Source organism: Rhinopithecus roxellana, chromosome 15, assembly GCF_007565055.1.
Source record: "Rhinopithecus roxellana isolate Shanxi Qingling chromosome 15, ASM756505v1, whole genome shotgun sequence".
Classification (NCBI taxonomy): Eukaryota; Metazoa; Chordata; class Mammalia; order Primates; family Cercopithecidae; genus Rhinopithecus; species Rhinopithecus roxellana.
In genome coordinates, this window is record NC_044563.1 from 11,861,732 (window position 1) to 11,883,278 (window position 21,547).

General features: G+C 56.9%; 1 protein-coding gene across 3 annotated transcripts in view; it reads right to left on the bottom strand.

Moving 5' to 3' along the window:
• The window catches only part of NRXN2 (neurexin 2), a 153,321-nt gene that overhangs the window by 28,637 nt on the left and 103,137 nt on the right, over positions 1-21,547 (bottom strand). For all 3 annotated transcript variants that reach the window (XM_030918581.1, XM_030918583.1, XM_030918582.1), the window contains one exon: positions 400-581. In XM_030918581.1, the coding sequence (XP_030774441.1) occupies positions 400-581 (182 nt within the window). The remainder of the gene's footprint in view (positions 1-399; positions 582-21,547) is intronic.

The following is a 21,547-nucleotide window of genomic DNA, read 5'->3' on the forward strand; positions in this document are numbered from 1 at the left end:
GGCTGGCCTAGCTGGTCTAGGAGTGAGCAGGCAGCAGTCTGGGGGAAGTCACAAATGTGGGACACCTCTGAAGGCTGCAGGAGAATGGCCTGGAAGGCCCAAAGAGGCCCCTGACTACTTTTAGGAAGGTCAGAAAACACAGGTGGTCTCGGGGAGTGGGGAGCTGGAGAAATTTGAATCAGATGGGAGGGTGGATCTGGGAGTCTTGGTGAATAACCGAGAGAGGGAAGGGTCTCAGAAGCAGAACTTCTTAGCAGGAAGCTCCAGCGATGAAGGAACAGAAGTTCTGAGGATTCCCCATGAGGGAAGACTTGAGGTGCTGATCCCGTGGCAATGAAGGGCTGAACTGATTTGGGAGCAGGAAGCTTGGGGTTGAGGGCTGGGGCCCAGGGTCCTTACGATGTGCAGCTGCAGGTAGTCTCCAAGGCCGGAGGCGCTGTCCACCCGCACCAGCACAGCGCTCCGCTGGTGGGTGCTGAAGCCCACAGCCAGGCGATCCATCCTCGTGCTGGGCCTGTCATTGGGGGGCCACGTATAGGTGATGAGTGCTCCCCCCTTCCCAAAGATGTATGTGGTCCCGGCTGCAGAGAGAAGGAAAGAGAGACAAGAAGAAATGACATCAGGAGGACGAGGTCAGCAGGTCCTCAGGGTTGTGACCAGAGAGGGATGGAAACCCCAGGTCTAGATGTGGGACTTCAGCTGTGATACCCACAGCAGCCACCAGCCCTGTCGCCCCAGGGAGCAGTTGGGCAGGCGGGTGCCTGGGTGAGAGCCTGTGCACGCGCACAGACAGATGTAGCTGCCTCATCAAGAAGTCTAGCTTTAATTACAGCAAAACGGAGAGGTAATAGAGTGACACAGAGAGAGAGCCCAGAGAGAAGCTGCAAGGAGACTGAGAAAACGAGAGTGCTGTGGGCAGGAAAGACCCAGGGGGCCCGGTCCTGACTAGCTCCACTTCTCCCAGGCCTGGCAGAGGTGACAGATCCAAGGTGTGTGCTTCTTGAGCAGGCACCAAGGAACCCAGGTGATAGCAGGAAGATGAGCAGAGCTGTGTGCAGCTCTGACTCACAGTCAGAGCCGGCGCCCTCCAACATCTCCCTGTCCCCACCCCTCTCCTGGCTTGCCCAGGACTCCCTGCTTCCGCTCTCACCCAGGGGACTGCCTGGGTCCCAAAGTAGGAAGGTCCTGGAGCCCTGCCCAGAAAGGAAGAGACAGCCATGGGGTGGGGGGTGGGGGGGAGGGGAGAGGGGAGATTGACAGCCAGAGAAGGAAGGAGGCAGAGAGACAGATGGACAGAGAAGGACAGAGAGGGGTGTAGGTGAGAGAAATGGGAGAGTGGGAGCCGGAGATGAAGGCTCCCTCTCCAGCCCTCCCCACCCCACCCATCTCTCCCCTTCTCCTTCTCTTCTTCGCCAGCCGGCTGCTGGGGGCGGGTGTGAGGTCCCTAACGATCTCAGCCCCAAAATAAACCCCATTAGTCGCCATGTTCCCTCCTGCGGCTGACTGAGCTCTCTGGGGGTGGGGGGTGGGGGGCTGGTCACCCAGTTTCCCGGAAAGGAGCCTTGTCTGGGAGGCCTGAAAGACTAGTACTCCACAGCCTGCAGAGAAGGGAAGGGAAGAGAACAATCTTGCATTCTTAGAATATAAATGGAGCAGATGAGATTCATAAAATGCTTAATTAAATAATTAGCCACTAACGACTCCTCACAAAGCACTTCTTGTGGCGAGAGGGGTTCAAGGGAGGACTTAGAGAAGGAGACAGACAGATGAGGCCTAAGGGTAAAAGCCTAGAGGGGGAGAAAAATGTCCGTCTGGGGGTGGGAGAACTCTGGAGTCAGGAACTAGTAGCCTGCCGGGGCAGGAGGGCCTGAAGCACTTCTAAGGAGCAGGCCTTGCCAGCAGCCAAGGTGGTGGCCCAGTTGGTAACATTAGGCCGGGTTCCCTCAGGTACCATGGGGTCTCTCGCCTCAGGGACTTGAACCCCCTTGTAGTTGGGGCAATCAGGTGTGAGGAGTCTCCATCCCAGGGAGCTCCTAGGACCCCAAAGGGGAGGGGCTGCCTGAGTTTCTTGTGGGGAGCCACCATCTGCAGGCCCAGGGAGGGGCTGAGGAGAGAAGGGAAGGTTGTTGCCTGGTTCCCAAAGAGGTAGTGAGGCCAGCAGGGGGTTGAGGTTGGGGGAAGCAGGAGCCATGGGTCCCCTTGCTGTTCCTCAGAGCACCCACCATCACATCTTCCATCTCCCCAGAGTGAGAGGTGACCCCGGGAGGAAGGGCAGGAGGGAAAGAACTGCCATCTCACCTCTGCCTGTGGCCAGGGAAACACCCCAGCAGACAGAGGGGGCTTGGCTTTGCCCTCTCCAGACCCAGGTGTCCTTTCTACCTGAGGGCCCTGGAGGCACAGTGGTGAGCACTGAACCCTCAGGATGGGCCCCCAAGTCAAGGGTGGAGAGTTGGCTGACAGTGGGGTATGCAGTGAGCCCCACCCCACACCATGTGGTCACCTGCCTGGAAGGGCAGGGCCTGGAGGTGGGGAGCCCAGTAGGCCTCAGCCGGTAACAGTCTTTCCACTCCCAGCACTGCAGTACTCCGGAAAATCGGCTGTTTCCATGACAACTGTAATACCCAGGGTCCTCCTCCCCCTCCACAACAAGCTGCACATCTGAATTTGGGGGGTGGGGTGGGCCAGGGGAGCAGAGATGCTGACCCTTCCTCCACACACATTCCTACCCTCACCTCCCTGATCAGAGGCTGCAGCCTCTTCACCCCCTGGGCTCCAGGGCCCTCCCATTCAGAGAAGGGCTTTATTGGGTTCTTGGTCCCTCAGACCGGGGAAAGAAACCCAGTCTACCTGCAGGCTGCCTCCAAATCCCCAAGGTCTAGGAGAAAAGAGGCCCTTTCTCTTCACTTCCCACCCCAGATCCCAGACAGCAAGCACATTACCATGGACAGAGCCCTGTCTGTTGCCCAGAGAGGCGGGAGGAAAAAGCCGGCCAAATGCCTCACTGGGCAGTGAGGCAGGAGGGATCAGAGGCGGTGTCCAGCGCCCAGCCCCCAGGCCCACACCCACACACAGGCGGCGACACACCCAGCTGCACACAAAGACCCAGCGTGGAGAGGCAGACCCCCGACAGGAGGCGAAGCAGCCAGGAAAACATGGCGGTGAAGGCACAAAGACAGACCATGGAAGGCAGCCCCAGGACAGGGCTGGCCAGGCGTGGGACAGGGCGCACGCGTCCCCACTCCCGAGGGCCTGTGCCGCACAGGCTGCCCAAGCCCAGACCTCCCCTGGGATTTATCACCCAGCTGTTCTCACACTGCAGCTAGTTTATTACGCTGGGCGGGCCTCTTAAAGCCTAAGGGCGTTTATTACACCCGGGGGGGGGGGGGGGGGGAGGGGGGGTCGACGGGGCGGAGAGACTCTTCTTGGGCAGAAGAAGTGAAGGATGGAATGGTTTATCGGACTGGGGCGGCAGTAATTACCCTGGGGAGAAATTTCTCTCCCCAGCCCCGCGGCTGCCTCCGGAGCGCAGAAGGCTGGGGTTCGGAGGACCGTTGGGTGGGAGGCGGGGCTTCCGCCAGGCCCCTCCCCCAGCCGCGCTCCGGAGGCGCCTCCAGCCTCTCACCCCGGCAAGCTGTCCTCGGCCCTGCCCACGGACTTCCCCCAGGGAAGGCACAGCTGCCTTCCAGGAGACACGGAGCCCAAAATAGGGCACCACATCTAGAACCTCTGACAGGCCTCCAGAAAGGGTTTGAAAGCAAGAGGGGCCTAAGTCAAGGCCCAAAATGTTGCCCAGTGGTGGTGTAGACCAACTGTTTTTTGACCTTCCTGGGAAACCACCAGTGAGCTGAATTGTGCATAACATTTCAGAGAGAACTACACACCTGAAGCCTAAGGCAAGAAAGCCTTCTGGCCAAACACAAGATGCCACAGGCCCAGGGTTGGCACCTTCTGCCCACTCCCAATATAGTCTCAATACCTCCTAGACCCAGAAAATCACTGATCCAGTGAAATACTCTAAATGTTCAAGAATCTTCCATGCAGTCCCACACACACCTGCATTCTAGAAAAAAACCAACCAACCATTAATAATGGTTAGCTAACCCGACCCAAACAACATAATCATCCACGTAGAAAACCACCCATGCAGTGATGCCCCTGTGGTTAAAACTACATGTGCAGAACCTCTGCCTGCCTGTGTCCCTGCAGCATCCGAAGCCATGAAAGAAACCTTCTGGAAGGTCTAGACTTGTGAGAGTATAAAACATCCTGCACAACCCAGAAAAGCCATGGCCCTAGTGCTCACAGCCCACCCCAGCACTTTGTACATGAACCTTTACATCCCAGACAGGCAGATCTCTATGGTCCAGATCCCTGCGCTCAGCTGTCTCTTGATCTAGGATCCCAGAACACAGCCTTTCAATTGTTAACCCCCTGCTTGGCCATAAACCATCCAGTCAGAAATCCGAGTTAACACACCCTGTTCAGAATCAAAATAAATGCTAGCCCCCTTTATAAGCTGGGGTGATAAACCTGGAACCCATGGAAGCTACTGACTCAGAACTTAGCAGGGATTGACCATTCCATTCCTGGCCCAAGAGTACCAGAAATGAACATGGTGAGGTGGGAGGAACCTCAAGGACTCTGAAACCAGAATTGGGGATCCAGGACCAGGAGAGTGTCGCCCCTGGGCTCAGCTCAATTTTAGGACCCAGGTGTGCCAGCCCTCCCATGCCCCAGACAGATATCAGGTACAGGAGTGGCAATAGGTGTCTGGCAAATAAGGACATTATGTAACAGGAGGGGTTTGGGGGGGATGGCAGGGTAAATGGGGGATGGTGTGAAGAGAAGAGAGGAGAGGACAGGTAGAAACACAGTGAGACCCCCAAAAGAAGGTAAGTGGAGAAGCTGGTGCAGAAAGGAGAGAAGCTGCCTCCCACTGGGGATGCTAGGGAGACACTGGGCAGAGAGGAGGCCTGGCCTGGAAAGGCCTCTTGAGCTGGCCTGGTCCTCTAGCCAAGTGTAGGGTTCCACAAAGAGCCTGTCTTTTCACCTCTCCCACCATGGTTAATGGTTAATGGAAGCAAAGGTGGGGTTCAGCCAGGACAGGTGCCTCATCCCTTCTCCTCCTTTCCTTGGGTCCTCGTCCTTCCTCTCAGCTGCCCCACCCTTCACAGGTTCCTCCCCCACACCTCCCACCCCCTTCTATCACCATCCTGGAGCACCCTCCAGATGAGTCCTTCTGTTTCCACTAGGCACTGGTTCCCTTTCTCCTTTGCGCAGCAAAGGGGTGGCTGTCTCCGAGGCAATCCCAAGGCCAACATTCCATACCCTGTCCCCCATACTCTTCTGGCCACTTTCATTCCCTCTGTCCAGCTTTTGCTCCTTCACAGAATCTTTCTTGGGCACTCTGGCTCCCAGGCCCTCCTTTCTACCTGCTCAGGTCCCTCAGCCAGTTCCTCTCTCCTACACCTTCCTCTTCCACACTCTCTTCATCCTACAAAATCCCCCAGTATCCCTGACTTCCTTTACCTGTCTCACTCCTTCATACTTTGTCTCACTGCCCAGAGACAGTCTCACTGCCCAGAGACTCATGGCCTATCTGGGTACCTTTGGGGGCAACACTGGGCCTTGAGGGAGCCAGAAGGAGACAATGAAAGAGTGAGGAAGGTAACAAAGAGCCAGGGAGTTCCTGGGGAGGGCAAGGGAGTTAAGGTCCAGGAGCAAGGGGTTGGGTGGGGTCATGGAAGAAGAGAAGGAAACTGAGGAGTGTTGCCTGAGAGGAGCCAGGTGGGACAGAGATAAGATGAGGCAAACTGTGTTGGGGATGAGAGAATAAAAGAATGGAGGAAAGAGTTTGAAGGAAGTGCTCCAGAGAAATTGGAATGAAGAGAAAACGGAAGCATGAAAAGGGAGATAAAGTAGGAGAAAGGAAGAAGACCAGCAAATGAGCAGAAAGATTGGAGGTGATATGGTGGCACGATTGGGAAGCAAAGATGGACTGGCATGGAGCAAGAATGGGAAGGCAACCAGGGTCACAGATGGGAAGGGCGAAAAATACAGGAATGGAAGATGATGGAGGAAACAAAAATGGAGTAAAGAATGAGAGGGGATGGAGAGACAGAAACAGGAAGTGATGAGGGTACAAGGATAGGAAGGGAGAGAAGTGCAGAAATGGGAGGCCACCTGGGTACAGAGAGAGAACTGATGAAGGCACAGCGATGAGAGGGAATGGGAGCATGGAGGTGTCAGAGAACCCCGATGGGAGGCGATGGACATGGAAGGTGAGGAGAGAGGGGCACAGAGGGGAGAGGACATGGATAGGAGGACAGATATGTGAGGTGTTAAGAGCACAGGGAAGGGATGAGATGGGATGGGATGGAGGCACAGAAATGGGAGGTGAGAGAGGTACAGAGATGGAGGTAATGGGGCTACCCTCTGAAAGGTAATGACAAGGTGCAGAGATGGGAAGTGACGAGTAGACTAAAATGGGAGGTGAGGAGGTCCCTGGGATGCAAGTGACAGAAGCTCTGAGATGGAATGTGGAGGGACTGAGGTGGGGATAAGTGATGGGCTGAAATGAGCTGAAATAAAATGTAAAGAGGGCCGGACGTAGAAGGTAATGGGGAGGACAGAGCTTGGGAGTGATGGGGGCACAGAGTATGGAGGACAGAGATGGAAGGTGACAGGTACAGAGGTGAGAAGAGATGACATGGAGAGAATCTTAGGGGTCTAAGATATGAAGTAATGGGTGGCCTGAGATGGGGCTGAGGAAGGATGGAAATGAGAAGGTGATGGGGTCTGAGAAGGAAGGTGAAGTTTTTCAATGGATGGTTATGAGGGGTAGAGATAGGAGGTGATTGTAAGTGGACAGTGATAGAGAACTGACACAGGAGGGGAAGCCTGGAAACAGGAGGTGCTGGGCCTACAGAAGTGAGATGCTGGGGGTCAGAGGTAGAGACAGAGCAGAGATGAGGGGACATGGAGGGGAGACACTGGAGATGAGGGGAATGAGGATGGGGGAATGGTGGGACAGTGGAGTGAGTTGGGAGGTAATGGAAGGCCAGTCATAAGAAAAGAAGGGAAGGTTGTTGGAGGGATGGAGGTAAAATAGAGACATACATGAAGAGGTCAAGGAGGAAGAGACATGTCAGAGGCAGAGATGACAGATGTGACAGAGATGGGAGGGAGGTGAAGGGGGAGAGATAACAGACCAGCAATGGAAGGGTGAGGGTGAGGCAGAGGTGGAGGCAAGACAGATGGAGAGATGATAAGGGGCCGAGATGGAGGAGGTGATGCGGAAGAGAAATGGAAGGCAGAGCTGCACGGAGAGGATGAAAGGACAGACAGGGCGGGGAGGGTAAGGAAGTAGAAGGAGATAATGAACCAGACCTAGGGGTAAGCAGGTTTAGGTGAGGCGAGGAAGCAAAGTGCTGAGGACAGAGATGAGGGTGATGGGGGAGAGGAGAGATGGAGGCAAGGGTGGGGCTGAGATGATGGGAGCTGGAGATTGGAGGTGAAGGGGCTCCAGGACGCAAAACGGCGTGCACAGCTGGGGTGGGGCACACGAGGGCCCGGCTGTGCACACGGGAAGCCCCCCCGCCCCCGGGGCCAACCGGGTGGCCGGCATCGACAGTGCCACTTACCGTGGCCGCCGCGGGTGAGGAAGGGCATGCGGTTGATGGCGATGGGCACGGTGCCGTGCTTGCTGTGGAAGTGGTGGACGTGGGGGTGGTGCTGAGGCTGGAGGAGACCCGGGCCCCCTCGGCCGCCCCCAGCAGCAGCAGCAGCAGCAGCGGCAACAGCGGCAGCAGAGGTGGCGGCGGCGGCGGCGGTGGCGGCGGCGGCAGGGGCCCAGCCAGGGCGGGGGGGCGGCGCGGGCACCCCCCCGGCCCGCTCCCCCCGGGGGGCATTTCGGCCCGGGGGCGACCGCCTCACAGCCCCATGGCCGGGGGCGGGGACGCGGGGCTGCGCAGCCCCGCGAAGCCCCCCTCCGGCTCCGAGCTCCGGGAGCGGGGTAGGGATGAAGCGGAGGTAAACCAGGGCCCAAGCCTCGGTCCGGAGCCAATAAAATCAACTGGATCCCGCCGGGAAATCGGGGGTCCGCGGAGCGGCAACACCAAGGTCCAGGATGCCTGGGTCCATCGCGAAGAGCTAGGGGTCTCTCTGCATCCCGGCGGGGTCGGAGCGGCGCAGAGGGCCGTCAGAAACCCGGGGGAGCGCCCGGGGGAGGGGGCATGGTGCCGAGTGGAGAGGGAGGGGAGCGCGGGGGCCAAGCAAGGAGGGGAGAGCGAGGGAAATCCTGCGGAAAAACCGAGCCGGGGAGGAGGGCGGTGCGGGCTGGAGGAGAGAAGAGGGACAGAGGCCTGGTTCCCCCGAAAGCAAGAGACCGACGGCGACTAGGGCCGGCCGCGCTGCTGCTGCCGCTGCCGCCCGACGGAGGCCGGGGGAAAGGAGGGAGCGGCCGGGGGAAGGGGGCGGGAGAAGGGGGAAGGGAAGCAAATCCGGGTGAGGGGGGAATGAAGGGAAGGGAGAGAGGAGGAGAGGAGAGGAGGGGAGCGGGGCTGAGCAGAGGAAAGGCGCGAGCCTGCGAGATTCCGGCGGAGAGATGGAGGCAGCGGAGTGTTGCTGCAGAGGCTGAGAGGGCTGGAGGAGGGAGAGGGAGGGAGGGAGAGAGGGAGAAAGAGAGGGAGGGAGGGAAGGAGGAGAGCGAAGAGGGGAGGGGAAGCGCGGGAGGAGGAGGGGGCAGGGCAGAGGGCCCAGAGCGGCTCCCGATATGCGGGCGGCGCTGGGCAGATCCGCCGCGCGGCACCTGGCTAGGCCCGCTCGTCGCTCGCCTCTCCTCTGCGCGCGCCCGCCCCTCCCCGCGCCTGGACGCGCGCGCTCCTCCTGCACCCCCCTCTCGAGAAGGGACCCTGCTGAATAATGGAACGGGATTGAGGCTAGCAAGAGAGACCACTTCTTCTCTCCCCACCCACCCCACCTGGATGAACCCAATAATGCTCTTGGCACAGGCCTGCGAGATGCCGCGGAGGCCACCTCTGCACGCACCCTCAGAACGCACATGCACACTGAGATGTGACGGCTTGGGTATGGAAACATCCACGTGCCCATACGGGCACAGTGTGCGGGCAGGCACACAGACTCAGACACATACATGCATGCATGTGCTCACAAACATGGGCACACACAACTTACTCTAGGGGAGCATGTGCGCATGCTCACAGGGCATACATGCGTGCACACACACCTTTGATCACAGGCCATGAATGACCAACATACACGCGAACACCCTGCCCTCCAGGCTCGCCCTCCAAAATAGGGTCCACAGCATACAGTGCACCCAGAGCTTCCAGGTACTCAGGAGTAAGACATGACACACCTCCCACCACCTCCCCAAAAGGCTGCTCCCCCAGCCCCCTGCACAAGCCTCTCCTGGACTCCTCCAATCCTTCCTCGCCATTCCCACTGCCCCTCCCCTGGCTCCAACCTCTCTCTCCACGGTGGGGTCTAGAGGACACCTGCCCACGGAGTGTCCCCACTTAGGACAAAACCCTTCCTGGGCCATGTATGTCAAGCTGAGGAACCACTTCTCCTTCAGGATGCCCTCCAGTGGGATCTGTCCCTTAAACTTTTGGACGCCTCTGGAAAGCACCTGTGGCCCCCAGAGGTAAGCACAGAGAGACTCCTTTCCAGTCACCCGGTATGCACCAACCTGCTCGGACAGCGGAGAGGGTGGGAAGGCAGAGGGTAGAGAGGAGAAGGGAAAGGAGAGAGGTGGAGAGGGCACCTGGGGGAGCTGAAGAAACAGTGCAGCAGAGTGAGGAGGAGGGCTGGGTAAGGAAAGGACAGGAGCAGGGGTGGGTGAAGTGAGAAAGGGGAGGGGCTGGAGAGAGCTGGCTCCTGTTTATTGATTCTGAACTCCATTTGGGAGCAAAAACTGTCACCACGGGCCCCATGTGCCACCCTCAGTTCCAGGATGCAGTCAGGACCCAGGACATCTCCCCAGTGCTGCTGCCAGTTCCTCCACCCCTACTACATGCCAGGGCTAGATTTGGCCCCCAGGCCTTTAGAAGTGAAGAAAGTGGTCCTCAGAGGCACCCAGAGGAGGCTTCTGGTGGTGCAGTGCTGGAGGAGAGACTGCAGGCCAGGAGCAGGGCTTGGGGCCCCCTGCTCCTGGTCCTCCTGACCTCTCTATCCCGTTCTTGGCCCCTGGATCTGGAATACAGACTGACACAGCTCTGAGCAGGCAGAAAATTATGGTCCCACAGGGAGGGAGGGAGGAGCTGGTGTCGAGAGGAGAGGAAGGGAAACCGCCTAGAGGCCAATCAATACCAGTGAGTGGGAACTGGAGAAAGATGGGGGTGGAGGGCAAGGTTGAGAAGGGAGGGGAGACATAGAGGGTAAAAAAGAAGGGAGAGACAGAGGTGTGCAAGAGATCAATAGAGGCTGCAGAGATGAACGGAGACAGGGAGGCAGAGATGGTAAGGAACTGACTGCCGAGAGAGAGGCAGGAGACAGGCTCTGAAAGACAGAGGAGCAAGCAGGCCTGATGGGAACACCTCAGTCCCAAATCTCAGCCCGGGGAAGTGTCTCCTTTTAGCCACCCTTTCTTATTTCATATTCTCTTTTTCATTCACTGTCTATTTCCTCCATCATATCTTTTCTCTCTTGTCTTCCCAGAGGAGATACTCATAAGCCTTAAGGGACACAAAGTTCCCTGCACCCCCAGGAGTAGCCCCCATGTCACAAATGGAGAAATTGAGGTGGTAAGTGGGGAAAAGTTGTTTTGCAGGTGTGACCTCTCCTCACCCTAGTCTCTTCCCCACCAGAGAGCTCCACCCCCCAGCCCCACCCCTTCGGAGGACAGGACCTGCTCCTTCCACCGTTGCCATTTCCACCCTCCTTCCTCTCTTGAGACCAAGGCCTGCCTGTGCCCCCAGGGCCTCCCGGGGTAAAGGCAGAGCTAACTGAACAAGTCTCTCTGCTGGGTTCCAGCTTGACCTTAAATATCACAGGGCCCCAAGAAGACGTGCCCTAGAAAGAACATGAAAAACCAGAGACAAGTGAGGAAGGAGGAGTAGCCCTGGGAGAAGAGAGGATTGGGCCCCACTCCCAAGATTCCTGCCCTGCCCTCCAGGGGCGGAGATCTCAGCATTACCCCAGAGCCAGAGCTCAGAGCAGCAACACACTGAGCCCTGTGTGGCCCCCAGGTTGTCACCCACCCTTGTCTTAGCTCCACAGCTTTGAGAGGCCAGTACTTGGGAGATGGTGATGCCTCCCAAGATGCGCCCTGCTCCCCAGCCCCCAACTCTCCCTCCCTCACCAGCCTGGAACCCAAAGAAGTTGCTCTTCCATCCCTGCTGAAAGTGGGCACAACCCCCACTTCCCATCCATCTTATGCCCCCTTTCAGAAGGCTCCACTGTGTGGGAGTGAAGCAGTGCGACGGGCAGCAGCGCTTCGTGATCCTGATTTCTTCCACCCCAGGCAAGAAGTGCCCACCATGGGTACCACCACCACTTCCCCTGGGGACTAAATGAGCAGGAGGAAGCGACAAACAGGCACACCCAAGTTCCAGCCGAGCTCTACCATCGACCCGCTACGACTTGGGGTGAGTAACTGCCTCTTAGTGAGGCCTGGGTTTCCTTATCAGTTAAACACAAAGCCCACTGCCTTCTCTGAAGATCAAATTAAAAGGGCTTTGTAAGCTGCAAACATGAAACTATTAGTGGGGACTGTTACTATTAAGCAATGAAGTTACCATCATCTCCAGATCTGTGCAAAGCTGAGTTAGCTGGAGGGGAAGAGGTCCAGCCACAGTTAGGTCTCTATGCCTTGGCATTCAGGGCTGGAACACCCTCAACTGGCCATTGTCTGGAGGCTTTGGAAGGCACAGAGAGCAGCAGGTCAGGTGAGGAAAATCTTAGGGGACAGAGTGGGGATGTGGTGGTACCCAAGGGCTGGACATGCCTAAGAACACAAGGAAAAGCACTGAGGGAGATGGGGTAGACATTTTTTCAAAGAGGATAGAAAAACTAACACCACCCAAGAGCCCCTGGACCCAGAAGGTTTCTCCGGTAAGAAACTCAGGACTCATGCCCAGGTGACGAAGGTCCCGCAGTGGTATGGAGGCAAAGGCAATGACGGGTCTCACCCCAAATCTGCTATGAACTACTTCCCGACATCGACCGTCCCTCTCCAGTCGTATTCATGTCTGTAAATGGAGACGTTCCATTGTGTGTGTGTGTGTGTGTGTGTGTGGTGTGTGTGTGGGTGTGTGTGTGTTTCTTCCCAGGCAGCTGACTTTTCTGCTTGGTCTCTCAGCAGGACCCCAGGGAGATGATCAAGCGATTGCTGAAGGAGGCTGGCACTCTGCCCACCCACTCCAGCCCAATCATCCAAGGGAACGCCAAAGCTACCCCAAAGAAGTAGAAGGTTGCCTCTCCGCCATTCCTGCCTCAGCGCCCTCACTCTGCAGGCTCTACCCCGCTGCCGGACACCCAACCGCTAGGGACTGGGAGCTGCTGCTGAACCCTGCCCTCTTCGGGGAGGGGCTCAAACAGAATGCAAGTTGGGCAAGCAAATGTCAGCATGGAGGAAAAGAACCAAGCGAAGACAGTAGGGAGTGACCTTGTGGCTCAAGGGGACAAACTGCAGCTGGGATGCTTGGGGAAGAAAGAGGAGCCCATTCCAGGCAAACCAGCTGTCCAGCAGCCTAGCCTCCTGGGAGCCTCCAAAGCCTGTCCTCTGGGGTGTGGTCCTGCTCTCAGCAGGAAATAACAGATTCCCATTTCATGCCCTGAGGGCATCAAAGGGGGTGCAGGTTGTTAACAGCGCCCCTCCCTGTGCAATAGGGTGTCTGTGTGAGATACAAGTATATGTAAGGCCATCACCAAAACCACACAGGACAGCAGCAAGTTCACCCCACTGAGGCCAACACCTTTGGTTCTGGGTGAAGGGAGCAGGGTCCCATCAGCTGAGAACAAGGAGGAGAGGCCATCTATCAGTGGGCCCCTCCAGAGCTTCAGGCAGCAGCAATCCTGCACAGTCCCAGGAGAAAGCCCCTATGAGGGGACAGCAGGCCGCAGCTCCCCTGGGACTCTGCAGACAAGGGATGAGAAGGAAGCAAGCAGCACAGCTCCTGAGTGCTCAGAGGCCCTCTTTCCTCCCTGGCAGCCCCTACAGCTGGGAATGGACCCTGGTCTCCCCAAACTGTCCCCAGCCCTCCCAGGCACTCACGATCATTGCAGACAGGGCCTCCATAGGAAGTCATGGTGCAGTCGCAGGTGAAGCCATCCCACTGCTGCAAGCAGACGCCCTGGTTGGCACAGGACTCTTCAGTGCAGGTGGTGCTGGGGCCTGGAAGGGGCAGGAGAAAGGAACACCCCTGGCTCAGCCAAGCCCCCTCTCTCCCCAGGAGGTGTGGAAGCTTCAGAGTCAGGCAGAGAGGTCCTCTGAGCTCTGCCTGGCTGAAAGGGCCAAGTACCGATGAGACGGATTGGGACGGGCGGGTCAGGTCTGCGACGCTTGGCCTTGGACTGTGACAAGGGGCCAGGGTGTGAGACAACAGGGAGGGCAAGTGACTCTTCACACACCTGTATCCCTGCCCCAGAACTGTGGGGGCAAGCTCCCATAAGGCCTGAGAAGGAAGGCCCCTTTGCAGAGCAGAGGCTACCTGCCCTGGTCTGCCTCTGCAGCTGGCCATCCTGTAGCCAGTAGGGCCACGCCTCACTCCTCCACCCTCCACTCACCATCACAGCCCCTCTCCACCTGCCCAATGCGGTGCAGGGCGTCAGCGATGAGGTCTGGGAGGCGTCCGTTGAGGTCCACTGAGGCCAGGCAGCCCTGAAAGCCATCCCGGGAGGCCACCAGCTTGGGCAGGTTGCTGAACATATTCTTGCTCAGACCGCCAATGTACAACTCCCCTGCAAAGGGAGTGGGGTCAACCAAGACATCCAGGTTCCCATTCCCTTCCCAAGACAACGGCATCTGGCTGTCAGGTCCTCCCAGCCCTCTTGGGCTCTCTGTGTTCCATCCCAGATTCCAGGTCCCTAACAGAGATCCAGAGACCTGCACAACCCACACCCCCCGACACCTCTTCCTTCTCCACTTTGCCATCTGCCTGCCCCCCTCCCAGAGAAGCCCAGATGCCTGCGAGAGTGGGGGCTGGGGGACAGCTGGAGGAACCTGCTCTGTGCTCTCTCCCACACATTTGATTCCAGTTCCGGCCCGTAATCAGGGCCTTTCATAGATGCGCAGCCTGATTCCCTCCACCCCCATTCCCTCCCTCCCAAAGTTTCCCATTCCCAGAACTCCTTCAAGCCTTCCCCAACTCTTGGGCTGTCTCCTACTGAGTTCAAAGCCCAGCTCCCTTCCCCCAACAACTAGGGCTTGGCCTTGGGACTCTGGGAAGTTCTCTGCAACACCTGATCCCCTGCCATAGAGCCTAACCCCTGGAATCCCTGGAAGCCCTGGCCAGCCCACAGCCGAGCTTCAGTCAAGACACTAGTCAGTCTGCTGCCCTGGCCACAGGCTCAGTTCAACACAAGACCCGCCAAGATAACCCCCGGGTTTGCTGGCACTTTGGATTCTCTGTGACACATCGCCCCCTTCTGAGAGCAAGGGGAATTCACAGCACTATGTTGGGAGATCTGATAGATCTCAGATTTGGGGGAGTGGGGCAGTCAATTCCACGGTCTCTGAGGACTCTCCCCAAGCTTTGACAGTTTGAGTCAGGCTGATGCCCAGGGGTTCCTGTGGGGCTGAGGGCTGCTTTGGGCATGTGCAAGAAGGTAGATCACATTGCCCTCAGTAGGCTCTGGAGAAGCTGCATCTTTCCTGTTCCAATGCTCAGGCCTTAGCTCACCCTCCTCTTCCCTGATCTCTCAGTTCACCCATTCTGGGGGCAGTCAATGACCGCTTCAATGACCACTGAAGAGGCCCTGGGGAATGTGGCACCCCGATGTGACCGTGGGCACACCAGGGAAGCCTAGGTCCAAAATATCCCTAAGCTAGCCCAGCCAATGCCCAAAACAGGTGACTCGGGGACTCTAGCTCCTGCTACGTCCTCCGCCCCATATCATCTACCTCACCCAGGAGGATGCTAAGCTCCCTATTCTCACTCCAGCCCTCAACCAACATAGGCTTCTCAACCTTGGATGCCCAGGAGGTCCTTGGAGGGCCTGGGCTACCTACTCCTAGCTCTGAAATGAGGCCACCAAGCACCCTGTGAGATGCATCCTGCAACCATTCAGTGGTGAGATGCAGACTCGCAAGAGAGCCGAGCAGAACTTGGACAGGAAAATGTCAGGCTGGACATAGTGGAAACAGGGAAAGAGAGATAGAAACTAGGGGCAGGGAACCGAGGGAAGCAGCGTCCCAGGAATGGGTACTCTCACTGGGGTGAGGGGTATCTGGGCTAGGGCCAGGCCTTTTCCAGAGGCCCCAGCCCCACCTTTGAGATCGAGGTTTCGGGCGCCATTGGAGTGCTGCGTGACAGTGCGGGAGTCAATCTTGAGCGTGTGCACGTTGCCTGGGTCCCTGGACACCACCACGTTGTGCCACTGGTTGTCATTGACTGGTTTGTCTGAGTTCCCCTTCATCAAGGACGGGCCATTCCCCAGGTCAAACACGTAGTGGATGTACCTGCCCCACAGTAGGGAGGAGACATGGGGTCAGGGTGGGGGTGATGCTGGGAAGGTGGGGTGATGAGAAGCTATGGCTGGCAGGGGTCCTAGGTGCCATGGAAAGAAGGGATTGGGAGGGAGACCCCAGAGGAGAGGGACCAAAACCAATAGCAAGAGTGCTATGGTGTGAGGTCCTGTCATGGGGAGAATGTAAGGAAGGAGGGCCACCAAGGAGCTGGCTCTTATGACACAAGCTCAGAAGAGGAGCTAGAGGGGAGAGGTGTGTGGGCCAGCAGGGTCCTCTGGAGGCAGGGACTGGGCTGCTCTGGGGTGGGGTCCCCTCAGGCAACAGAGGGGCAAGACTGACTTCTGCCTGTAGAGAAGATGGCAGTGGACAGAGAACAGATATAACTGGGAACTCTGGCAAGGAAGCAGCTGGGGAGTCAGCAGAGTGGAAGAGGGTGTGCTTCTCCATCTTGGCTGAAGAGGGAGCCTCTCGACTTATGGTTGGGGACCTGAATCTTGACTTGTGATCTCGGGGGATTGGACACCTCAGCCAGTAGCTGGGGGATCTGTATGTGGTTCAGCAGGGGGAGGGGGCCACTTCCTTGACAGCAGTGCAATGCCCAGCCCCTCACCCCTTGACCAGCTCGATGACAATGAAGTCATTGCCGTTGCCCGAGTTGAACAGGAGAAGCCCATCAGGGGCCGTGGTCTTGAACTGGAAGAAGAGGTGCATGGAAGCATAGGCTTGGAGTGTAGCAAGGGCCAGGTAGCTGCTGCGACTCTTGAAAGTGACGGGATCGGCCACGATGGCACGCAGGCCAAAGCGAGCATTGAGCTCGCAGTAGGTGATGTCACCATCCTTGCACTGGTCCATGTAGGGCTGGCCGTTGAACACCAGCCCACTCAGGTGCCCGATGAAGTTGGAGGGCACCACGGAGATAAACCGCCGCTCCGTCATGATGCCCGTCTCAATGTTGTGGAACTCCAGCCGAGTATGGGCTCCTGCCATCTGTCCTGCTCAGGACAGGAGACCAAGATGAGGGGGACAGCTTTGGGGCAGGGCTGGGGCTTGGGTTCCCAGGAGCCCCCCCTCCACAGGAGGGCCACCCATGAGTGACATCAGCAGAGATGTCCTCAGCTAGGCACTAGCAGTCAGCACAGCTCCAAGAGGAGTGGCAGGACTCGCCAGTCAAGAGCCAACAGGCTGCCAGGGGAATGCTGCCTGCAGGGAGTTGAAATCGTTCCTGGGGTCCAGATGCCCATAACATTCACCCCGAAGGAGAAATGGCAGAGGCAGCTCGCTAGAACACTGCCCTAGGAACGGCAGCCCAAGCAGTGGTCACCAAGTACAACAGGGCCAAGCATAGGTCACTGGAGCTGTGTCCACCTCCCTGGGCCCAGACCACCTACCCTCCACAGTCACGTTGTCCACAGACAGCTGCAGGCTCTTGCCACGCCGGACCACCCTCACTGTGTGCCACTCATTGTCATTGAGCTTGTGCCCCGCAAACAGCGTCTCGGGGCCTTTACCTGCGGCACCAAGGGGGGAGTGAGTAGGGCACCTATACATGCTCACAGCTGACTTCCTATATCACCTTGGACACACAGCCTCCCCACCTCCACACATGCCACATATGAACACATACATGACCAATGGCTCATATTTGGCCATACAACACACTCATGAATACAAGTACACACACTCAGGGCCTCCCATCACAGCTGGAGTCCATGCACACGCAGAGCTTTTATATCCCAGTCATACATCCACTCTCAGGACTGCCCTTTGTGTGACTTCAGAAGGTGCCATGCACATAGAATATTAAGTGAATGGTGCCTCTAGAGTTGTACCCTGAGGCCCTGCACACAGACACCCACAGCTATGACCAACATACTCTTCCTCCAGATTGGTAAGGGCCTTCAGTGAGTGTGGCCAGAAGCTGTATTCCCAGTGTATAAACACAGACCTAAAACTTTCAAAACTTCACAGTACCCAAATGTAAATGCGAGCCCACAGCTTCAGCCTCCATACCAGCTCCTCCATCTACAATGGGACCCAATGGGACCTTTCTACATACACATGCCTGGTTAACGTCACACACCAGCTCACACCACCATATTTACTGCCCATAAATATGCAGGATGGCCAGAGAGGGGAAGGTTCTGTTTCTTAGGAATTATGGCCATTTACTCAAGATCAGGCTTATCAGCTTCCAGAGTCTAAAACAAAACATACTTATCTTTCAAATGCTGCTGGACTTTGTAGCACTCCCTGGTCATCCCCGGGCCCCCCAGTGCTCACTCCAGCACGCACACAGCATGCCACGCACACATGAAGAGCAGGGTGCCCGTGCCCAGCACACACAGTCTCTGTCCCTGGGCCTACCACGTGCATGTGCTCGCCCACGTGACCCCAAGCCACACCATGCAGAAACACCCTGAGACAGAGCATTGAGCCCAGGCGCACTGGGATGCCTGGAGATGTCCACCTGCTCACTCTCCATCTCACCCCTGCTGAGAGCCCTCACTGTCACCACAGAAAGAGCCCCCATTTGGCAGAAATTCACCCCAGTTGACACAGGAGCTGAGGAGAGCGCCCTTCCCACTCTCATCCTCTTTCCCGCATACCTCGCCTTCCCCCTTGTGGCCAACTCTGGAGATGCAGCAGCTTATTCCAGCCCCTCTTAGGCTCCTTGCCTGCCAGCCCTTAGGACCTCAGAGCATCCTGCCACAGGTGCTACCCAAGTCTCTGCCCCAGCCCTTGATTTCCACCTCCTCCCCACCCTCCTGCTGACTTGGGCAAAGGGTGTTCTTGTCTCTCCCTTCCTAGACCCAGTGAACATCCTGACTGCAGGCCCTCCCCCAGCTCTCCTTGGCTCTTCTTCATTTGGTCCCTCCTGCCTTCCACAATCACCCAACTCCACCCCTCTGCCTGCACCCCTCCCCACACCCAAGGCCCAACCGCCACTCGAGCCAACAATCACAACTTCTCTTCCTCCCGGCCTCCCTCCCTAAATCCCAGTGTCTAGCATCCCAGTCCCCTTGGGTCTCTGCAGAAGAAGAGGGAAGCCACTTACTGGGTGCGCAGCCGACGCGCAGGCAGTCTGGGGGGGCCATGGGGCGGGCAGAGGGGAAGGGGAGACAAAAAGGTAAAACAAGTTTTTTTTTTACATCCTTCACAGGGAGGGGTGTCTGCGGGCGGGGTTCCCCCCAGGGCCACTTTCCGGGGACCACGCGTGCCCAGGTGCCCTTTTCCCTTCCTCAGTTGGACCCCTGTCCCTCCTGCCCCCAAGAGGGCTCCAACCCTCCCCAGAGCTGGAAGGCAGGGCAGTCAGATGATGGGAAAAGGGCTTGTGTCCCCCTTCTTACAGGGGACCAAACCTCTAGTGTCTGAGGGAGACGGGCACCTTGGGAATCCCAGTCGTACAGGGGATCAATGGGGGCTGAGGGCTTGACCAATCCCACATCTCCCCTGTCTTTGGGAGGGAGATGGATAGGGAGAGCCAGAGTCCTGCATCCCCTGCTCTGGGACAACTCCCTCCTCAGAGTCCAGGTGTGACTTGTCACTCCCTGTTCCCCTCTGGACTCTGAGCTAAATGGAGGGGTCTGCCCCAGGGCCCCCTTCCCGAGGCCATACACCTCCCAAAGCCCCAGGGGCTAGTACCACCCCTACAGGAACCTTCCTCCCACCACCCCTATCTATGGGATATGCCAGGCTGCCACTGGGGATGGATCAGGGGAGTCCTTTACCCTGAAGAGGACCTAATATTAACCTGCTTTCCTAGTCAGAGGAGCCAAGGCGACACAGATGGAGACAGTGCAGCCCCCAAAATATGACTTCTCTGAGAACAAAAAGCAGTTGGGGACAAGTAGCCACCATAAGCAAAGTTTCCTGCCCCTGCTCAGTCCTTGCATTGCTATCTCTGATTTCAGGTGGGAAGGCCCCATGTGGTCAGAAAGCACGTGTCTACACAGAGCCAGCAGCCCAGGGCCCTGAAGCCTCTGGCGATCCCTCTGGTTAGACACATCACCCAAAGGTGGGAGCCAGTCATGTCTTGCAAAGGAAATAGTAGACCAGGGTCCTATGAATTCCAGATTTAAGGCCCTCAGGATCCCTGCACCACTCCATCAAACCCCAAGCCTGACTCAGCCCAAGGGAGGGGGCTGGCTGGAACTGCAGAAATCCTTTACTGGGAATCAGGGGAGCTGGGTCCTCATCTCCACCCTAACACTCACTAACTCACCGTGTGACCCTGGGCAAAGTACTTCTCTCCATGCCTCAGCTTCTCTCCACGTGAGCTGAGGGAATGGATAACAGTAGGATCCTGAGCAGGAAGTAGGCAGCAGGTGGACACTGGGTTGGCTTTGCCTTTCAGAGAAGGGCAGTCTCCTGCCCCTCAATTGACAGACCCAATACCCTGGCCTCCTGTCACTCCACCCCAAACAGGCTCTGCCTACCCCACAGCCCAGGAAGCAAAGGGGGTGAGCAGCTGGCATCCCCTGGGCCCCTGAAGGTTCCTGCAGTGGAGGTAAACTGAGGCCCCTGTGGCTTTGAGGGCCACGGCCCTTCGGCAGTACAGCTGAGCTCCACACGCGTTGTCAACCGCAGCAGAAGAGTGGAGGCGAGCAGCCAGGACCCTGGGCCAGAGCCTGGCACCAAGGGAGGAGCAGAGGAGCAGAGAAAGGTCAAAGGGCAGACACAGAGGGAAGTGAGAAGTCTCAGTGAGAGGAAGGAGGTAGAGAGAGTACAGAGAGAAAAGAGGAAGAAAATGGAGCAGAGGAAGGAGCAGCTGCACAGAGGGGACAGGGGAGGCTGGACAGAAGAGGAAGGGGAGGACTGTCAGGGTGAGGTGGAAAGGTGCCAGGCCCTGGAGTCAGGTCACGGGTACCCTCTCGGGGCCGGCAGAGTCTTCACCAATGAAGGGTCCAAAAAAGAAAAAAAGGGAGGCTGGACGGGCAAGCAGGTCCCCTACTGGGGAAAAGGCCCAAAGAAGGAGCTTGATTATGTGGGGCAATGTGAAGGTGGTGGTGTTACCAAAGGCACCATGATGGTACGAGCAGCAGCATTTCGCTCTAGACACTGTGCATAATCGTAGATGAGGTGTGCGGGGTTCCATGGTAGACGCAAGAGTCACTACATCATCGCAGGGCAGGGTTTGGCAAACTTGCTCTGTAAGGGAATCCGAGGTAATATTTTGGGCATTTGCATGTCAACAGGCTGTCTGTGTCTCCCAACGTAATTTTAGCTTTGTATCCCAAAAGCAGCCACAGCTCATCGGTAAGGCAAATCGCATGGCTATTCCAATAAAACTTATTACCTTAAAAAAAAGTCAGTTGAGCAAGACTTGTTCCTTGTGGCTCAGTTTTGCTGAACACTGGCTCTCAGGATCCTCACAGGGTCATTGGTAGTCCAACTTGATCAGAGGCCCAACCAATGCCTTCAAAGAGTTTTAAAGAGGGAAATCATCGATCTTACTCTTCATGTAATGGTCCTGCATAGTGCAAACATTTGCATAGGCACTACTATGTCCAATGGCCCTGTTGCTCATCTCTGGGATTAGTAGTGCTGAGCTAGTCAAACAAAAATTTCTATTCTCATGGAACAGAGACAGTTTAAAAAGCAAATGAAACAATTTCAAAGTAAATGATGTACTAGAGTTAGAAGAAGATCATCTTATGGAGAAAAAGCAAAAGGGTGTGTGTGTGTGAATTTGGAAGTTTGCTACTTTTTTTTTTTTCTTGAGATGGAGTCTTGCTCTAAATACCCAGGCTAGAGTGCAGTGACATAATTGGCGCCACGAGCACTACTTGCATACCTCTCCCTCAGTTCAAGCAACCAGCATTCTATGCCCCGCCTCCCAAGTAGCTGGACTACAGGCGCAATGCCCACACCACGACCGTGGCTAATTTTGTAATG